Source organism: Ochlerotatus camptorhynchus, unplaced genomic scaffold (genome assembly GCF_037179485.1).
Source record: "Ochlerotatus camptorhynchus isolate MF236.1 unplaced genomic scaffold, CSIRO-AGI_Acam_v1.1 ptg000357l, whole genome shotgun sequence".
Classification (NCBI taxonomy): Eukaryota; Metazoa; Arthropoda; class Insecta; order Diptera; family Culicidae; genus Ochlerotatus; species Ochlerotatus camptorhynchus.
Genome location: NW_027040845.1, coordinates 846,011 through 867,047, shown reverse-complemented (window position 1 = coordinate 867,047; position 21,037 = coordinate 846,011). Strand labels below are relative to the sequence as shown.

The 21,037-nt window shown below is 38.5% G+C and overlaps 1 protein-coding gene across 7 annotated transcripts in view; it reads right to left on the bottom strand.

Moving 5' to 3' along the window:
* The window catches only part of LOC135709253 (uncharacterized), a 111,125-nt gene that overhangs the window by 66,525 nt on the left and 23,563 nt on the right, over positions 1–21,037 (bottom strand). For 4 of the 7 annotated variants that reach the window (XM_065231544.1, XM_065231543.1, XM_065231545.1 and 1 more), the window contains exon 2: positions 12,458–12,834. In XM_065231544.1, coding sequence (XP_065087616.1) covers positions 12,458–12,527 — 70 coding nt within the window. In that variant the 5' untranslated portion in view covers positions 12,528–12,834. The remainder of the gene's footprint in view (positions 1–12,457; positions 12,835–21,037) is intronic. The other 3 variants (XM_065231548.1, XM_065231549.1, XM_065231547.1) reach the window with 1 other exon arrangement.

The window sequence follows — 21,037 nt, the reverse complement described above, 5'->3', positions numbered from 1 at the left end:
CTCCTACCACTCCAGGACACTTTTAGAATAGTGGCATGATGCCAAATCTGGCCAAAATAGCGGAGCTTCGTCGTGCTGCTGCAAGAACGGCAAAAGGCGCTTCTCGAGGCACTCAGATTTGTAGATCTCGCCATTTACTGTGCCCTTTGTCACGAAAGGCTCACTCCTCAGTCCGCAAGAGCAGATGGCCTGCCAAATGAGATATTTGGAGGCGAACTTCGACATTTTCTTCTTCTTAAATTTGTCGTCCACATCGAACTTGCTCTTGCCGGTGAAAAACTCCAACCCCGGAATTTGCTTAAAATCGTCTTTTATATACGTTTCGTCGTCCATCACACAGCAGCCATATTTTGTCAGCATCTTCTCGTAGAGCTTCCGTGCCCGAGTTTTAGCCGTCGATTGTTGCCGCTCATCGCGGTTTGGGAAGTTCTGTACCTTGTATGTATGTAGTCCAGCTCTCTTCTTTGCATTCTGGACGTAGCTCTGCGACATGCCGATCTTTTTAGCCAAATCACGGCTTGAGACGTTGGGATTTGCTTTAATCATCCGCTTCACCTTTCCCTCCGTCTTTTTGTTCTCCGGTCCCGGTTTTCTTCCAGCTCCTTTGCCGTGGTCCAACGTCAACCGCTCCTGGAACCGCTTCAACACTCTGGAGACGGTTGAATGGTGAATGTTCAACATTTTTCCCAACTGCCGGTGCGACAGGTCAGGAAATTCCAGGTGTTTGGAAAGAATTTGTTCTCTCAACTCGCGTTGGTTCACCTCCATTTTCGTTGAACCGAAAAACACGACTTCGAGTTTGACAGCATGTACACAATACACATCAATGAGAAAGTGTGCAAAATTTGGTTGATTTTTACCCAATGTTGTGTGTGTTGCCTGGAATCCCTACCAAGCAGTATGAAGTGCACGATTCGAAGGTGTTCAACGCAAATTCGTCAGATGCGCACTGAGCAAGTCTTGCTCGCAGAATATGATGTTCCTGAGTTACTGGTCAAAATTAATCTGTATGCTCCTAACCGAACACTCCGTCCGAGAGCCTTGCTACATGAAGTAGTACATGCAACCAACGATGCTGCAAACAGTTCCTTTGTCGCCATGATTCATCAATTCAACGAAGCCTCTGACCTATTTGACTTTGACATCAATGCCTCCAGGTTTCGTTATCGTTTGCTGTCGGACAATTTTTAATGAGTGACTACATTTAGATTTAAGTGTTCCAAGTCTGTTGGACTAATAGTAATAATAATATCTCGATATTGAAGGAACCATCAAGTTATTGAATTATTGACTAACGGAATTTTTTTTTGTTCGTGCTTTAATTTTGAGAATAATCTAGAATAATTCCATCTACTGTAATATCTGTTCCTATTTATTCATATGAATTCGGAAAATGATTCAAAAATCCATTTACGGAAGTTCTAAGTAGATAATGTGAACAAAAATACGCAATCAGACTGTCAATTTAATTTGTCGCATGAAAGGTTCTGCTCCATGAATGCTGGATGTGTATGCAGTTCAATATAATCACAAATGTTTTAATAGGGGAAATGGATGTAATGTCGGCCTAAATGCCCCTAGTTTGGACCCATACATAAATTCAGAAATCGACTAAATTTTCAATAGCGACCAAAAATATCCATAAGTACCGTCCCAATGACGCGTTCATCTAAATAAAATTCATAAATAGCAGATTTTTTAGCTATAGCATAGCATACCATAGCATAAACCCGGTTGCACAATGTCGTAGGTGGTACGAGCTCCAAACTGTTGTTAAGGAGGAGACCCACCTTCATCCGTTGCTGTTAGATAGTAATTTGTGGTTAACCACTACCTCTTAGATACAGGATGAGTCTCCCTCCAACAGACTAGAGCTGTCCTGGCCACGTCCTTGCACCTGGTGGGGATGGGAGAGGAATGTTAGTCCGACACTTACTTAAGAGAGATGCAGAGCACTCTACGACCCCTCATAAGTGTCACGGAAAGGATAAATAGCAGATTTTTAGCTATTGGCCCAATCTTAGATCCATAGGCCTTCATTAGAGCCATTTCCCCTATGAATGAGATTTGATCTACCGCACCTTGCTTCAAGACTGTTTTTGAACTACTCTGGCATTTTGTGACTCTATCGCACTGTGTGAGGGATGCCAGATTTGACGACATGTCTTCATTTTGAAGATGTCTGAAATCCCGTGAAGACTTTTATTTTCCGCAGACATTTTCATGTTTTGCGAAGACTTTTGAAGGCAGGCCATGAAATTGAAGTAGATTTTGGCTTCATATTTTAAGCAGCTTCTAGAAAATGGTTAATATGAGCAAGGGGGCCGTAACCAGGTTTCTAAAACGAGGGGGCAAAATCTCAAATAAAGTGATCATAGTTCAATGGAAGATAAATCTTTTTTAAATCTCAGATATAAGTGCCCTACACAGCAAAAAGTAATTTTTAATATTACATTCAAGAGGATGCACTTCAATCATGTCGAAAATCTCATGTATTTTTTATGGCCACAAAAATAAACAAATACAGTAAAAGCAGCTTAATGTCAGCTCATGCACTGTATTAATGATAATTTTGTCCTTTTTGGCAGGCAATATTACACCATATTTTAGATACGATTGATGTGCATCCACTTTTTGCTGTGTAGAGTTTCGAAAAATTGTTTGAGTTCAGTTTTCAAAATTTAAAAAAAAAATGCATGAACCCTGGAATGCTAAGATGTCTTAGACATTTGATTTATTTTCAATTAGCAAAGTTAAAAAGTCCTGCATTTTGATAATTAAAAATTTTAATTATCAAAATGCTGGACTTTTTAACTTTGCTAATTGAAAATAAATCAAATGTCTGAGACATCTTAGCATCATTTAATTTAAAATTAATCATCCATCTTCGGGATATTCATACAGGATCTTAATTTTTTAGAGTATAAACTTATCTGAAGTCTCAGAATCTTATTTTTTGTCCTAAGTCAGATTTATCTTGAAACCTTTGACAAGATTTATTTCGGATTTGTTCAAGATTTTCTTTAAAATATTTAATATATGAAATCCATCTTGAGATTCCGAGTCTCTTTGGCAATACCCACATAATCTTCATCAAAACACTCTTGAAATTATCCAAAGAAAACTCGCTCTTTAATGCACTTCGAATTTCTAATAATTGTAGCATAATGACCCTAAAGTTCACCTCAGTATTTTTCTGATTCTTTTGGAATGTTCCTCAGAATTTTCATAGTATTCCTACAAAACTTCGATGAATCTTTAAATTACTTTTAAATTCTGCCAAGGAACTCCTGCATCTAGTTTCCATGAAATTTTCATATGAATAGCATTAGAATACTCTACGAAATTCCTGTAAGGTTCTCCTTAGAATTCACCTTAATTTTTCTGCCTTGAAACATTCCTGTGATGATGCTCTTGAAAGTGCCGAGAACTTCTTGGTTTCTCTTCACGTCAACAATTTCCTTCCTTCTCTCTGCATTTGGACGTGGCCGGCGCCGGTCGATATTTACAAAATATATGAGATCACCATAATTTACTAACTGAGGATGAACGCTCTGATGAACGCTAGTCCCAAGTGTCATCTATTGGTTCTCTGCAATACACTCGTCACACGGGTGAACTTTTATTCATCTACTGAACAAAAATTGACACAACAGCGGGGCCCTGTTTACTAAAAAGAACACATGAACAGGCATGGAAAATCATTTATATTCATTTAATGCATTCATTTACATTCATTTGCGTCTAACTTTTTTCATCAACAGCATTCCACAAAATGATGTATAGAGCTTTAGTAGGTTTTGTTATTAACTACAACTTTTGTCCATAACTCAAATCTGTATATCTTATTAATCACGAATTAGAGCGGGCAGACCTTTTTACTGTTTTTCAGTGAATGTTAAATACACTCCAATCTAATCTAACACCAACACAGCCAGTTCTTGAAAGCATCCTGGAAAATGATATGTATACCTACATCATTTTTCTTGTCTATTTGATACATGTTCCACATCGAAGATGCGTCACACATATCAAAACGGCCAGGCCTACTGTGCAGCATTTAAGGGGCAAGATGATTCAGAAACATCGTGGACATCTCGTACCTTCCGATTTTGGTAATCATATGGTTGTTTGGTCGTTGGAAGCATCAAAGCTAGAAAGGTTAAGTGATGCTCAATTTTCTTCTGATGGTTGGGGCATGAGCACTAACTCTTGTCCTAGCCTTTTATGACTTATCGCCAGTGATGGCATAATCCTCACTCAAATGATTTTGTTTCGCTCTCAGGGGCTCCCAATATCACGCGAGATATTGGAATAAAATATCAAGCATGATATTGATTTTACAAGCTCCTTTGATATTGCGAGACTATTCAGAACATGTCAGATTGCAGCTACAAGTTGGCTTACCACAACAATGATTCCGTAACACATCGTATTCTTAGACAGAGGAAGCATAGCTTGCTATCTCTCTTTACTCTTCACAGATGGCTGACACGAAGTTACTACCAGCAGTGATGGAAGTTTCGGTTCGTGTTCACGTGTACATCAGGAATATTGAAGCTCAAACTCACCACTGTTTGGTGAGAATTGTAGCTGGTGAGTTTTTTTAGCATGATATCAGAGCAACCGTATCACAGCTTTCAATATGATCCGCTGTTGTCTGCTTGTTGATTATTGTTTACGATACTCAAATGAGATTATTCTCATTGGTGAGATTTGATCTTTTGATATTTTCCCAACACCGGTGGTCACTACCCGAGTCTTGTCACTATTATCAAGTCATAAAAGTAACAAGGACTAAAATGTAATCCTTTGATTACTGGAAAATCCTGATGCTTGGGACTAGCAATCATCCTCAATGTGTAAAAACTGGTAATCTCAAACTAGGCAATGCCAGCGCCGGCCGCACCCTAACGCAGGCCAAGAAAGCTATGGGTAGAAATGTGTTGACGTGACACTCGCTTTTATGGAAGCCAAGAAATCCTCTGCACTTCCACGAGGAATCGCTGGGATAAGGGGTTAGAGGGTTGGATTTTCACGTACAAGATTATAAAACGTTTATTAACAAACTTTTAATCCACCTATTCCTTTGCAGTTAAATTTTACCCGTTCAATTTTGGCAGAAAGCCCGAAAATTTAGTGTTGCCTTTATCGAACGGTCTTTTTTGAAATTCAGTTTATGATTTAATTGACTTCGGACTTTATTAAAAGTTGTAATCACTAGGAGCAAAAACACACTATTTTCAAATTCCGTTCAATCTTGGCACGTTGCCAAAATTAAACCCCGTGCCAAAAACGAAAGGTTTTGTGATTTTGTTGTTAAAATCGAACCGTGCCTAAATCAAACGGCTACTGTACAAATATATAAATTGAATAAATGGTAAGCTCTCACCAGATTCTGCAGTTGTTTGTGACCATTCAACACTGTTGACCACCATAATCACAAGTGTTAATAAGTTGGAACGAACTCACCAATTGAATCCATGAGCAATGTCAACAGAATGAAATTGCATGGCGCTACTGGTACTTTCATGGCCCACCTTACTTGCTTGAATCAGGATGATATCCACCTGGTACTATTCAACGTTGTTGCCTCTCCTTGAATACATCTTAATTCCTGGTGATTCCTTTTCTTCAGGGAGAATTTCCTGTAGTCCTGTATCTGTTATCTTTTTGTAATTTTCACATTCATCCAGATCAGGTTCAGCTGATATGAAATATCACTAAAAGAGTCCCCTGGATCAGCCCTTGTGGTTCGTTTCTCCGTAGCAAACGAAATAACGTTGGGGGTTCACTGGAGGAGTTTGTTTTCGGAGCTACTGCCCTCTGAAGCTCTGAAATAACTTCATGACACGGGTTTTGTTGAGAGTCACGGAAAGACAGCCCCAAACTTGAATAACTTCAGACATCACTATCAGATTGGCATTTTATACTGTTTTAAAAATATGCCGATATCATTTCTCCGAAAAAATCACAGCAAAGAAAATGCACGTCAAACTTGTTCAAAGGCAGAGCCTACTCTTCTCAGTGAGTGTAAAATACATTCACTGAAAAACAGTAGTGGCTTCTGTTCGCTCTGGTTCGTCATGCATAAGATATACAGATTTGAAGCTCTATACATCATTTTGCGGAATTCTGTTGATGAAAAAAGTTAGGGGCAAATGAATGTTAATGAATGCACGAAATTAATGTAAATGATTTTCCATGCCTACACATTAATAATGCTCGCGTAACATTTGAAAAGGGCCTATCAACTTTTGTAAACAACTTGCTAGGTCCTTTTCACTAGAACCGAAGTACGCTCACGCAAACCATGAGCACTATCGGGAAGAGGAGAATTTACCCTACCCGATGGTGTTTATTAGTTTGTGTGGGCGTATTCGGTTCGCGCGTACAAAAGTTGATAGGCCCGTTTCAAATGTTATGCGTATATTATTCATGTGTTCATTTCTAGTAAACAGGGCCCCACTGTTGTGTCAATTTGTATTCAGTAGATGAACAAAATTTCACCCGTGCACTCGTCTATTACTGCTGATCTTTGCAACAACATAGAAGCAACCACGGGCGGTCAATCATGCTCATTCTATTAAGGTGATACGATACGTCTCGCTTTTTTTGCTTTTTTTTTCTCTCGTTTCTATGTGTCAGTGAAATGATTGTGATTGATGCTGTAGGGGTGTAAGTGTACATCATGCACTGTCGCAACTACCGTAAACATAGCTGCTAGAGTTCGTTATTAATAGGTCTAATGTATAACAGTTAATAAATCAAATAGAAAGTTAAAGAAAAAATGATATCTTACTGTAAATTTCAACCTTTATCATCTTTTAAAGATTATCTATTTATCATCCAATATTGACACCGTTACTACATTTTTATTCAATTTGCCAAAACTAACGATCTGCCACCTCCCAAGGACATCCCTTTCTATACAGAAAAATATCATACGCCTAGCCACCAAGGCCAACCAAGTCAAGTAATCATAGTAGTTGATTAATTCGAAAGCCACACTTTGTACACTTTGGTTACACACGACCGGTCCAAAAATGATTCCAGCACTCAAACCTCCAGGTACACGGTAAGAAAAAGTACCCAAAAGTAAGTTATTTTCACACATCTCGCCACTTTATTGTAGGAAGCCATAAGTAGGTGAGGTGAGTCAAAGTAGTTTTCATTTACTTGTGTTCAAACCGTATGGAATTGAAAATTCGCTTTCTACCCAAAATTAAGTCAGTTATACCCTAGAGTAGGTGAATATGATCGTTATTATACTCAAAGTCAAAAGTAGGTAAATGTGATCTGGCCACTATGTACGTTTTTTCTTATCGTGTATGTTTATGTTTTAAGATCATTCTTTTCCCGCTTTTTAATATCAGCTGATGGCTTCGACCAGTGCAACCAGAATGACAAAAATGTTTTCTATAGAAGATTTGTAGGTTTATATTCTTCCATTTCTTTTCTGGAAAAACAAAATAAGAAATTGTTTTTAATTTTAATTAGTGATGGTTTCTAAATTGAACACAGTTGAAGAACCTTCAAAAACATTGTTTTTAAACACTTTGTTTCAATTAAATTGACAACACTGGATGCAATGATAGATGATTCGTACACACACCTCCGTAATGTGGTGTGTAGTAAAAAAGGTAAACAAAACAATTTCAGCTTACAAAATTATTCGCGGCATGCGTTTTTAACGATTCAAATGATATTATTTAAGTAAATATCATCTTTAAAGTGAATTAACTTGAAAGTGCTTGTAGAAGCACGTGTCGTAATTGTTTTTAGTGTGGTTCTGTGAAGTAAAAGCTAGTGAAAACAGTTATTTTTTATTTTATTTATTTATTTATTTATTTATTCATCTGACTTTTCGTCGTCTTATTGAATGTGATGGGGAAAAGCCAATTTAAATGGCGTAAAACCCCATATATTTTCACAATACAGTACAAACATTACAAAACAAGCACATCCGTGAACATAACAAAAGTGAACATGGCTTCAAATATCAACTGTAGTCAAAAACATAAAAAAAATTATAATTCTATCAGCTCCATTGGACATCCGTCATCCGAAGCAATGCTCGTCGGCAGTGGTGAATCGAGAAAAAAGGATACAGGTAGCATAATTGTTACAATTTAGGAGCAATGGAATATTACTCACCTTTCACAATAACGAATCTCACTCGATCCATTAATGCAATTTAGTCAGTCTACGCTCAAATGTTGCCCCAGTAGAGTTGAAGTCGAAGAGGATGTAGACTTCGTTGAACCTAGTCGACATAAAGCGGACAGGATCATCAAGGCCGTACAAGGAGTTGCGGGGCTCAAGCAGCAAAAAGTTCCGTTGGCGAAGTAATCGTTCAGGAACGTAAAGGTTAAGTTGACCTAGTAGCTCCGGTGCATCAGTTTCTCTTGTTAGAAGTTTAGCTACAAGCACCGCTTGGGCATCATTCCGTCTCTGCTCAAGCGTCTGCAGTCCCAATAATCTGCATCGATCTCCATATTGTGGCAGGTTTAACGGATCTCGCCACGGAAGGCGTCGTAGGGCATATCTCACAAATTTTCTTTGAATTGCTTCGATCCTACCAGTCCAGGTTGACTGGTATGGGCACCATACTACAGAGTTGGATTCCAGAATCGATCGCACCAGTGCGCAGTACAGAGACCGGAGGCAGAGAGGATCGGTAAATTCGCAGGATATTTTGAACATAAATCCCAGCTATCGGTTGGCTCTACAGATAATTTCGTTGTAGTGCGATCGGAAGGTCAGCGCTGAATCCAGGATGACACCAAGATCACGAACTTGAAGACAACGCTCAAGGGACTGACCATTAATTGAATAATCATACGTAATCGGGTTGAGCTTGCGATGAAACGATATAACGTTACATTTGTGGATGCTCAACGTCAGCAACTATTCAGCAGCAATTGTAGAGCATAGCAGTCCTCGATACTTTTAATAATCATGTATATTTTGACGTCATCAGCGTAAAACACACGACAGCCAGATGGTAGTACGAGAGAAAGCTCGTTGATGAAGAGTGAGAATAACAAAGGACCCAGGTTGCTACCCTGTGGCACGTCAGATAAGTTTGAAAATTGTTCCGAAGATTCAAATCCGATATTAACGGTGAGGCTACGATCCGTAAGGTATGATCCAAACCAGCTAAAAAGATCCACAGAGACACCAATTCTTCCTAGACGTTTCAGTAATATTCCGTGGTCAACTCTATTGAAAGCTGATTTCAAATCAGTATATGCGGTGTCGATCTGAGCACCAGCATCAATGTTGCGTATGCAAAACGAAGTAAACTGGACGAGATTGGTAGATGTTGATCTTTTGGGGTAGAAACCGTGCTGATCCGTAGAAATATAATTCTTGCAGGAGTCGAAAAGTACATCATTTATTATGATTTGAAAAACCTTCGAACAAACACACAACGAAGTTATTCCTCTGTAATTCTCGATGTTTTTTTTATATCTTTATTAAGGAGACTTTCAGCCGTTGGCTGGCTCGACTCCGAACCAATTCTCGATGTTCTGTCTGATCCCCCTTTTTAAACACGGGAACATGACCGATGTTTTCAGGCTTGTGGGAAAACTACGCTTCCGTAATGATATGTTGCAAAGTGTCGTAAGAGGGAATATCAACTCTTCGCCGCATTTTTTCAGGATGCTAACGGTATGCCATCTGGACTGGACACTGAGTATTTCAATTTGTTTATTGCTGAGTCCACCTGATTCGACGTGATCGCAAAGCTTCTCAGGGAACAGTCCCCACTAGGTGTATATCTACAAGCTTCTGTGATTTGACGTGCAGACGACGTTGAATCATTAAATGCCCTTCTAAAGTGAGTGGCAAACAAATTGCACTTTTCCAAAGCGGAGGTGGCGACTTCATCGCCGAGAAACATCTCAACGGGTAACCCATTCTCCTTCCGTTTAGAGTCGACAAATTTCCAAAAATGTCGTGGATGTCTGCGTAGAGTCTGAGTTCGTTTACAGTAGCGTTTGTACAGATAACGGTTATAGGTGCGATAATTGTTACTAGCACGTGCGAAATGTTGCTTGGAAAAAGGACAACGAGACTGGCAGTAGGTTCGGAGTGGTTTGGATCTTAGACGTTTGAGTCGTCGTAAATGTATATTTCCCCTAGGTGGTTTCGAAGATGACCTGCGCAGTGGAAAAAAATCAACCAAGTAACTCTTCAACACACTGGTGAAGTACTCTACATGCGCAGAGCAGAACAAAATCGACTGATCGTACTTTTTAATGCAAATATTGCGAATGCGAGAATGAATTGGCAATATTTTGGTGGGAAAGTGTACAAATATGTATAATTTTGGCCCATTTTTTAAGGTATGTGATTAGTAATTTACTATTTTGTATGAAGATGTCTTTTTTACGCATACCAAAACACGTTTATTTAATGATTGTGGGGACAGCCATTTTTGCATGACGTGCCGTATCACCTTAAAGTGATTTCCCAGGATGATTTCACATCGTGGCTGCGTTAGTGTGATCATACAATTTCTAAAACTGTCATATCCACGAATAGCTAATTGAATTTGCTCCATAAGTTTTTTTTTTGAGAAATTGCAACCATCTCTTCCGATACGTTTCAATGCAATACGGGTGGTCCAGCCAGTTTAGAGATCATGTCTCTTGCTTTCGCCGGAAATGAAATCGCAAACCTAAAGCAATCTTTGCAACACCATCTCCAGTGGGGCGGTCAAATCACTTGACTCATGTGCAGCCAACAATCGTTGAAATGAACCAAAACAAACATTTACATAACCTCCCGAGGACCTCCGTTATTCAGTTTGAAGCACGGTAATTTCTTTACCAACATAATTGATGGTTTCTGCTCCCTTTGATCAATACTGTTTCGCTGAGCCCGGTAAATGCGTAAGCACGAGCAACAATCTTCGCCAAGCTGAAGCCATCTAAGAAATGCGCCTCGTGAATCATCAGCATTAGCTAGCAGCAGCCACACCATCCATGAAGGGTAATTTTTTGCATTCCACGCTTGCCGCAGCTGCAAGTAGGCAACAACAATAAAAAACGTAGTAAATTTTTTTAACTACCCTCATATGGTGCAGGCATGCACCAACCCAACGCCGAACTTATCCCGGAGCGGTTTTTACGACTAATTAAATTGTTTCCCCCGTGAAGTGGTGTTACCATAATTGATGGCTTTATTACCTGTGTGTCGGTCGGTGCTAAGAAGCGCCCATGCCCCACGTCGAGGGTTCGTCCCCAAAAGGGCTGCAAAAGTGAAGCTTGATGGTGGCGTCTCGAGCGATTGACAAATTGGAAGTCGTTACTCAGCGTCCCGTCAAGTCACTATGATGATGCGATTGCAGGCAGGATGGGAGAGTGCAGTGGGAGAAAATTGAAATGGTAATATTGCGTAGTCAATGAGATTAATGCAAGGGGCTTAAGTTACGCGCAGGATTGCGAGAATGCAAATTGCTGATTGGCTGAATTGATCCGCAGTGTCGGAGGGAAATTGTCGATAAGGGTGCAGTTGACGCGACCTTTTACTGACCAGAGATTGAATGCGCACACAACAATCTGTGATACTTACTTGTAAACATTTGAAATATTTTACCAAGGTATTGCTTTTTCCGCTGGATGGCCGAAGGGGCATAATGTTTGTTGCAGGTACATTATTCATTATTGGAATTTTAACAGAATAACGTTGAGGAGTTTTAACAGAATAACGGTAATATGCGGCAATTTTTAAATCCTGGTTTTTAGTAAAACCAGTGTTAAGCAGCTTGAGTTAAAGTGAGCTGCTGAACTATTTACGACACGAAAAAAATATAATATAGGGTTAATGTCCCTAATGTCGGCCCAAGTGTCCCTAATATTTTGCCAATTTTTCCCACCATACAAAAAAAATCGATTTTTAGTGCCCAGATGACGTATTGTTCTAAGAATATTTGATAAACAGGAGGTTTTTACCGATGGGCCCAATCTTAAGATTCTTAGGGCAATATTCCTCTATGCACCATCCAAAAAATATTCAACTTAAATTCCGATAAGCTTCTCAATACGTTCTGCAATGTTTCTTTTTTTTTTAAATCTTGGAATCTTAATATTGTCGTTAGAGCTGCAAACTGAAAAAAACCCTAGCGAAACCAAATATTACTCTCGTTCTACACGTTATACAAAGTGTCGAAAGTAGTGCGCACTATAACGCATCATTGTGCGATTGCAGCGCACTACTTCTGACACTACGTATAACGTATAGAACGAGAGTAAAGTCAGCTTTCGCTAGTGTGTGTTTCCAGTTTTCAGCTGTAACAACAATGTGCTAGCTTTTATTGCGTTTCTAGAATGTTACCTGAAATCTTTCATCCGAATCTTGTAGTTCGGGGGGTTTCTTTTTTTTTTAAATTCTTATTCAAATTCGTTAAATTTATGATTAAAAAAACAACTTAAACCAAACTCACCTATCAAGCAGAGTAGCATAGTAAGTCCTATGATAGCTCGTTTGGACGACAAATGGACCGTCCTCGCCATTGCTGATGATTGCTTTCTGTCAGATGTTCGGTTGTAATTTGTTGCCGAATATGCGTAGGATGCTGCTACAGGGCGCCACTAGCCGACAGATTCCAGTGGCCCGTCAACAATGGAGGGATCACAGTGGTCACTTTTATCTCGTTTCTCGCGTGTTCTCTTCTAATACACTTGTTTAGCCGTTTGTTCGTGTTTGGGACTTGTTATGCTTGCTGTTGCCTTTTTGTCACAGTTGATTTATTTCCAACGTTACGCGTGTGTATGTGTGGCGGTTGGTGTGGGGATAAATCTGGTTTCCCTTGGTGCGATTCTAACGATGCGAAGGAAAGTATTTTTATTAGGCATGCGACGATTTATCACACATTGTTCTTGAAGGGGGCGCACGTGGAGCTGTGTCGAGGTAGTGTACGAACTCGAGAAGAGATTGATAGCGGAAGACGTTTTGGCTTATGGTTCTACCGATGGTCATATGATATGTATTAATTGTGGCTGCCTAATACTTAATTAAGGGTGATGAATTTGGTTTTTTTTTTTTGGAAGATATTGCGTTTTAGCACACATATATCTGATCACCTATACAAAAAATACCTCTTAATCTAATTTTTAAAGAAGTGTTTGTTGCTATTTTTTTCAGAAGATGACAAAGTTTAATTTATTGGTATCTGCATCCGAAGAGTATAGAATATTTGTGATAAAAAGCTGTACACTAGGGCGGATCAACTTTATATGGCGGATCACAATCACCAGCTCCCAACAGCTCTTTCGATCCCCAGCAACTGTGCCAAATTTGAATGAATTTGGCTACGATCTTGATTTTTGGGAGAGCTTTAAAATTTGTATGGGGAACGGAACAAAACCATTTAGTTGCTTGACAACATTCCAAAAATTGCTCAATTATAACAACTTCATCGAAGACCAGATTCTACTTTTATGCATAAAGTTATTATTTTTTGCTTAAAGTAGGTATGCGCGGAACACATGGCCATAAATAAAAAATAAATAAATGTGAATAATCCTTAATATATGGTGTATTCTTTTCAGAATTCTATGGATTTTTAAAATCGTTGTAGTCCTTGGATCAACTTGCAGAACCTTGAAAGACCAAAATAACGATTTTTTTAACCAGGATCTTATAAATTTTCCAAAATTCCTTATTTTTATTACTTTTCTCAATAAATATTTAAAAAAATCAATCCTGCTTTTGACGTAGACTACGTCTTACGGGAAAGTACTGGGGTTAAATCGAAAATCTAAAATTGCGACCGCCACGAAAAGGTGTAAGGTTTTAACCGCTTAAAACTTTATCATTTATAGATGAAATTGAAATCCAAATACAGCATTCGATAGGAAATAACTCTCAAAATCTGCTACAATAAATGTTTTTCTATTTTTACATAAAATACTGTTGAAAAATGTATGATTAAAAAGTGATCATTTTATCCCTGTTTTCATGAAATAAACGTTCTCCCTGGCGTTCTCCCCAAACCCAGTCATCATAATCGAGTACCACTTGGTTGCACATCGTTCTGCATGAATCTGAAAAGTTATAAAACAGCGTTGCTGTCGTGCCTCAACTCATTAAGAAATAACGATTCTGCCTACAAGATTCGCTCTCTCCCAGATTGCGCAAAACCATTTTTGAAGATGATCGAAATTTTGAAAAATAAGAGATTGATCCCTCCGCTTTCCTCTGTTGACCAGAACTCGGACCCATCTCTACTCATAACTCCAGTTGAAAAGGCCAATGCTCTTGACCAACATCTTGTGATTTCACATAATCTTGTCCAAACCATGGTGTGCCCCCTGAGCTTGCCGTACTGAAGGCAATGTCTAGAGTCGCTGACACCCCCGTAGTAGTGGATGATGATAATAGGATATCGGCTGATATGTACTAAAAATATGAAGGCCGCAGGTATGGATGGATGGTGTAGTCAACCTCGAGTTGAAAAACTTGAGTGTTGAATTCTTCAACCATCTTACCGTTATCTTCAACAAATATTTGGAGCATGGCTCCTACCCTGCATGCTGGAAGTTAGCCATAGCAATTCTAATACACAAGCCTGGCAAAGATCCTACCAGTGCCAAAAGCTATCGCCCCATCAGCCTCTTGTCCTCTATCTCGAAGCTATTCGAAAAGTTGATACTCAGTCGTCTGCTGGTGTTTTCAAATGATAACATCTTTCTAAAGAGCAATTCGGGTTAAGGAAAGGCCACTCTACCATCCACCAACTCACACGGCTTACTAACATCATCAAGCGGAACAAGTCCGTTTCCAATATATCTGCCATGGCATTGTTGGACGTCGAGAAGGCGTTCGACAATGTCTTGCATGATGGCCTAGTATACAAGCTGCATCGATACAACTTCCCGATCTACCTCTACCTTGTTGGGCAAATCATTCCAGTTCTACTTGAACAATGTCCCCTCTGATACGTTCAACGTTGATGCAGGGATCCCTCAGGGTAGCCTGCTTGGGCCTATCCTATTCCACATTCTCACGTCAGACGTTCCTCCCCTGCCGGGTGGTGGTATCCTGTAAATGTTCGCAGATGACACCTCCATCATCTATAAGGGTCGAGTGATCCGTGCTCTGGCGAGTAAACTACAATCAGGCCTGGATATTCTGTCCGAATATTTCAAGAGTTGGAAAATTTGTATCAATGCAGCTAAAATACAAACCATTCTGTTTCCACACTCGAATTCCCTTCGGCTTGTTTCGCCTGCTAACGTCAAGGTCCATGTTGATAGCACTCCTATTGAATGGTCGAGTGAAGTAGTCTACCTTGGTCTCACCCTCGATAGCGAATTGTTATTCCGATCCCATGTGAACAAGACATCCACAAGTGTAACATTTTTATCAGGTCCCTCTACCCTCTGATAAACAGGAAGTCCACCCTGTCCCTCAAAAACAAGCTTGCTGTCCACAAGCAGATTATTCTACCGGCTGTTGAATATGGTATGCCAATCTGGGAGAGTTGTGCTAAGTGCCACCACCTAAAGCTTCAGAGGATCCAAAACAAGATCCTCAGAATGATCCTTAACAGTCCACCACGAACTCGTAATTCTGAGATTCATCACCTGCAGTGTTGGAAAAGTTCGCGAAAATTTCCCCTATCTGATGGTAGGGTTAGCATGCGTGGTCGAGCTCCCCGTTACTCCAGTTGTTTACAAAAGCTGATACGTCCCTTCGAAAAAGTAATCAAGAAATACTTCTTGGGCTGTGTCCCAATTGCTGAGTTAAATTTAACTCGTGTTTAAACATTTCTACAGTCATTTTCAATGTTTCGAAAATCCCGGTGTTTTCGATCGATCGGTTTTCAAACAGAAGTCAGCCACGGTTGACTTAACTTCTACAATGTAACTTCTACTCGATCAGAAATAATAACGCTCAGGTAGCTGGGTTATTCCATAACTTTTAATCTGTCACTTTTAGCCACGAGTTAAATATAACACAGCCATGGAAGTAAAATAAGGGACCATCCATAAATGGCGCAGCATTGTTTTGACCAATTGGGTTGTTTAACTTCGAAAAATATACCGATTTTTATGCATCATCTGATATATCTTCGTTTTTTGAGCACAACGATATGTTTATCGATCCCGTAGACATTCATCTCGATTTTTAAATCAAGATATAAATTTTTGATCGTTGACACTTAAATTCCGATAAGCTCCTCAATACGTTCGCAATATTTCTTTTTAAATCTTGGAATCGTAATATTGTCGTTACAGCTGCAAACTGGAAAAAAAATCCTAGGGAAACCAGATTTCACTCTCGTTCTACACGTTATACAAAGTGTCGAAAGTATTCGTTGATGTCCAACTATGCCAGTTATACCACTGAAGCAAAATAAAAAGGAGTCAGCTTTGAGTCAACTTTTTGCTGGAAGTTCCACATACAGTGTATCTCAAAATTGAGCGTACATTTCAGAGGAACAGCTGTACGAGCACAACTTAAAAAGATGGATTTCTTAATTTTTGCCTGCTGGCTCATCAACCATTTATTGGTTATCGGTATACACACTTAGAAATACCTAATCTTACACGTGACGGAATCCATCTTTTACATAAAGGATGAGGCGTAAACACACATGTCATGTAAAATTAAGTGCTGCGAGACTGAAAAGTTCGAAAGTACGTTTGAATGAGCTGAATTTTGTGTCTATTGTGACTCAATTTCATGTCAAAATTGACGCTCGTATATGTCACTCTCAGAGCACTTAAATTTACATTAATTTTTCTAAGTGTGTAGTATTGGGCTTATTTGGATGAGTTTGTAAGAAGTTAGAGCTATTTTAGAAACACTAGATTTCCTAAAATGAAAACACATTTTCTTGAAATACAATGATCCAAACATATTGAAATTTTGCTTATCTGCACAGTTAATTATTTTGTAATTTTCATGGACTTAAAAAGAGCATGCATTTAAAATTAAATTGGGTTCTTAAATTTACACGACTTGAAGTTTACATGCATGTAAAATTAAACGTCACTTGAATTTTACATGGATGGCTTGAGATGGCCTCATCTTGTTTTTACAGGACATTTAAAATTACACGCATTTTACACTCGTTATTAATGTTGTGATGCGCAGTGCATTTTCTGTTGAAATATCAAAAAATTCTAGTTTTTTGAGTGAATTTGCATAAAATGGAACTGATTGTCAAGTACACGGAATTATAACCCACGCGGAATAACCTATCTTCACGGTACTGTACATACCCTAAACTTCCACCAGTGCATCAAAACTATTAGTCAAAAACGGAACCACGAGCGCATTTTTGAATGCTTTTCTATTTTTCCATATCAAATTTTTTTATTTTCGGAACGAACCTAAAGTGCTCTCGATATAAAACCGTTTAAATCAATATTTTGTCTGTTGACGCGCATTTGTGGACGTGCATATGCATGTTAAATCGTTCCACATCACCAAAACTGACCTCACAAAACTTACAATACACTTTTTCCGACATTTTCACTAAAGAAGTGATTCGAGCTAAAAAAAAAAGAAAAAAACTGATCAAATAATCGGTCCGTGCGACATATTAGTTTTTTCAATTTGTTTTTTGGATTAAATTTACACGAGCATGTCAATTTATAAGTTTTATCGTTGAAAATCCGATGTTCTTCGATAAGTTTTTATATCGCGTGAGTATATTACACTGCAAGAGAAAATTAATCGAATAAACGTGTAATTTTATGAGTTTTAACCAGAGATAGAAATTCTCACTCAGCTGCACGATAAGCATTTCCTCACTTAAGTTACTTTTCGGTGAGTTGTGAACCGTTCACATTTTCATCTCTCCTTTTTCACCGATAACTCATTATCCTTTCTCATACATAATCCGAAAATATCTCTCTTCAAAAATCAACGAAAATACTGAAAACTACCCGGTGCGAAAAAAAAAATACCTCCCCAAAATGTTCGGTTCCAACCCAATGTGATGTAAACAGTTTAGGCTTGGGAATTTGCCGTCTCTTTTGTTGTTCCGCTGATTAAATGGTTGACGGAGTGTGACGTCATACTGTGTTATCCATTTAAACAGCGGTAGAACGAAAGGGACAACGATTTCACATAGCCTCACCTGTTTGCATTTCATTGGTTTCAACCAGTCCGGCAGATTTTTTTATTTCCTTTTTATACCTTCTGTCAAATCATAAGGGTCATCCATAAATGATGATGCAATTTCTTACCAATTTTAGACCTTCCCCTCCCCCTTCGTGGCGTTTTTACCTTATGCATGGTCCGTTACAAATGTTGAAACCCCCTCTCCATTACTCCTCAGATTCCGCGTAACTTATGGATAGGCCCTAACTGTTTCGGATCATCGTTTGCGTGCGGAATGTGAATTTTCAGGTGTATGGAAGAAGTGCAAAATCATTATCGGCATCAAGAATTCACTGAAAAAGAAACAATTTATCTGCCCCTCATGCTCTCCGAAAAAGAAAAAATCCCTGTTGCTTTTCTCGCGAAAACTGCTGTGAGCGTATAATATTCTCTCGCTTCTCACATTCTCATCTATTTCTCCTAGCAGGTGAAAAATGACGTTTCTCTTCTCAAGTAGGCGAAAATTTCGATCTCTGGTTTTAACATGTTCTTTTTATGTGCATGATTTTTAATGTAAAATTAAATTAAAACATAGTTTAAAGTAATGTAATTTTAAAACGGTTTTGATTTACATGTCATGTAAAATTCCTTATTTTTTGCTGTAGGGGTAAGGCAGCTTTAGATTTTTGAGTAAATTTTGAGTAAATCGGAGTAACTTGTGCTGCTCAATGTTTAATACACGCAGCAACTCAGCAACCTGGCCATGTTTAAAGTGTCTTGCAAACGAATAACAAACTGTTAGTACGAATCCCAATAGCCAAAATTTCAATCTTGATTGCTGATACATCAAACCCAGAAAACACAATGAAAGTCACTCAAACGGAAAGACTGGTAATGCTTTTTGATTGACTACCGAGGATGCTCAATGCTTCATCCATTAGTTCCAAAGTATATCTGTGGTAGAAGAAGTTAATACCAGACACTTAAGCTTAATAAGCAATTCATTTATTTTATGGTATGGTCATTCAGTTCAGAACTTTAATCTAATACATCTTACTTGTGTTTACTTTAATATTTATATTAAAATAAAGACATTAGTAGATTGGTTGGTGCGGTTAATTTATTACATCAAAAATCTATTAGCTGCTAAATAATAGAACGTCTTGTAAATACGGAATGCTCTAAATGAGCGTAAAACTATTTCTTTTTTAATTTGGTAAGCCCATGTGATTCATCCCATAATCCCAATTCGCAAATATGATCAATGTTTGGATGTTCCAGTAGGAATTATTTTTTTTTTCATTTTAGTCACTTTAACACTCTTAGGTCATTCGTGACTTGTCTGGGGGTGCGATTTGAAATCGTGACTTTTGCGTGTGAGGTATGGATGTTAACCACTACTATCAACTAATAACGGCATATATTAAAATAGGATCCTTTTATGTAAGTCGAGTCGAGCTTGACTTCTGGTCACTGGTCTCCGATAGCATAGGATACCAAATTAGGCTAGTAACCAGTGATGGCATAATCCTCACTCAAATGATTTTGTTTCGCTTTCAAGGGCTACCAAGATGACGCATGATATTGGAATAAAATATCAAGCATGATATTGTTTTTACAAGCTCCTTTGATATTGCGAGACTATTCAGAACATGTAAAATTGCAGCCACGAGTTGACTTACCACAAAAATGATTCCTTTGCACATCGTTTTCTTAGAAAGAGAAAGCATAGTTTGCTATCTTTCTTTACGCTTCACAGATGGCAGACACGAAGTTACTGCTGCCAGCAGTGATGGAAGTTTCGTTTCGTGTTCGGAAATACAGCAAAAATCTTGAAGCTCAAACTCAACACAGTTTGGTGAGAATTGTAGCCGGGGAGTTTTGTTAGCATGATATCATAGCAACCGTATCACAGCTTGTAATATCATCGGCTGTTGTTTGCGTGTTGAGTTTTTGGTTTACGATACTCAAATGAGATTATGCACATTTGTGCGATAAGATCTTTTGATATTTTCACAACACTGCTTGTAACCACAATGATCGTCACGACTCGACTTATATAACAGGACCGATAATTGAAATTGTCCGTTAAGATTAGAACATTTGCCTCACCTCATTAATTTGATTTCGAATATTACAATTTGTCGGGTGGAGAACTATTTCGGCCTAATCGCCCATTTTGGGCCTATCGAGCAGAAAACTTCGAATAAATCCTTGATTACTGTAGTCAAAAAGCTACCGACCGAAGTCAATAAGAACGCGTGATATAAATGTATGCACCCATTATTCTCAAAAACAAAAGAAGCGCTCCGACCGAATCCATTTGTCGATAGGCCAAAGTGGGCGTTTGAATGGCGTTTCAATGCTTTAGAATCCGTAGGCCGAGTTTGGGGTCAAGAAGCAGTGTTAGATTTTTAACAATATGTCAACAATTTGATTGTCTTTATCAAATCTTACGGTACGTACGGAAATGTTAATAAAATTAGAAGTCATCTGCAGTGAAAACATTCTTTTTTGTGAAGAAAAAAATCTACTCGAAAAATAGGGGCAAAAGGCGGGTTGTGCTTAGTAGGTCCAAAAATAGATCTAAGATCTGCTGCATATCATGTAGGTATTAAGTCATGGTTCACCCAATCAATCATTTTAGTTAAAAAACGGCTTGAACGGAGAAAAATTGATTTGTGCAGCTTATGTTTGCCGTTATAAGCTGTTCTGAAGCTAAAATTTTTCGTTGTACAGTTATATTTTTTTTAAATTTGAATAGTTATCAAGGACCCGATAATTTGTCGCTGACAAATCAAAACTTTTAGCTACTTTCCAATAAAAAAATTAAAGATTCTGGTGATTATGTTTAGACTACACAGAAAGAAATTCTGAATTTTAACTATCGCGTAACTATTCGTTTAACTTTGAACTATACTTGGCATAAACAGCGAAATCGTTTACAAGCTTGCATACAATATTG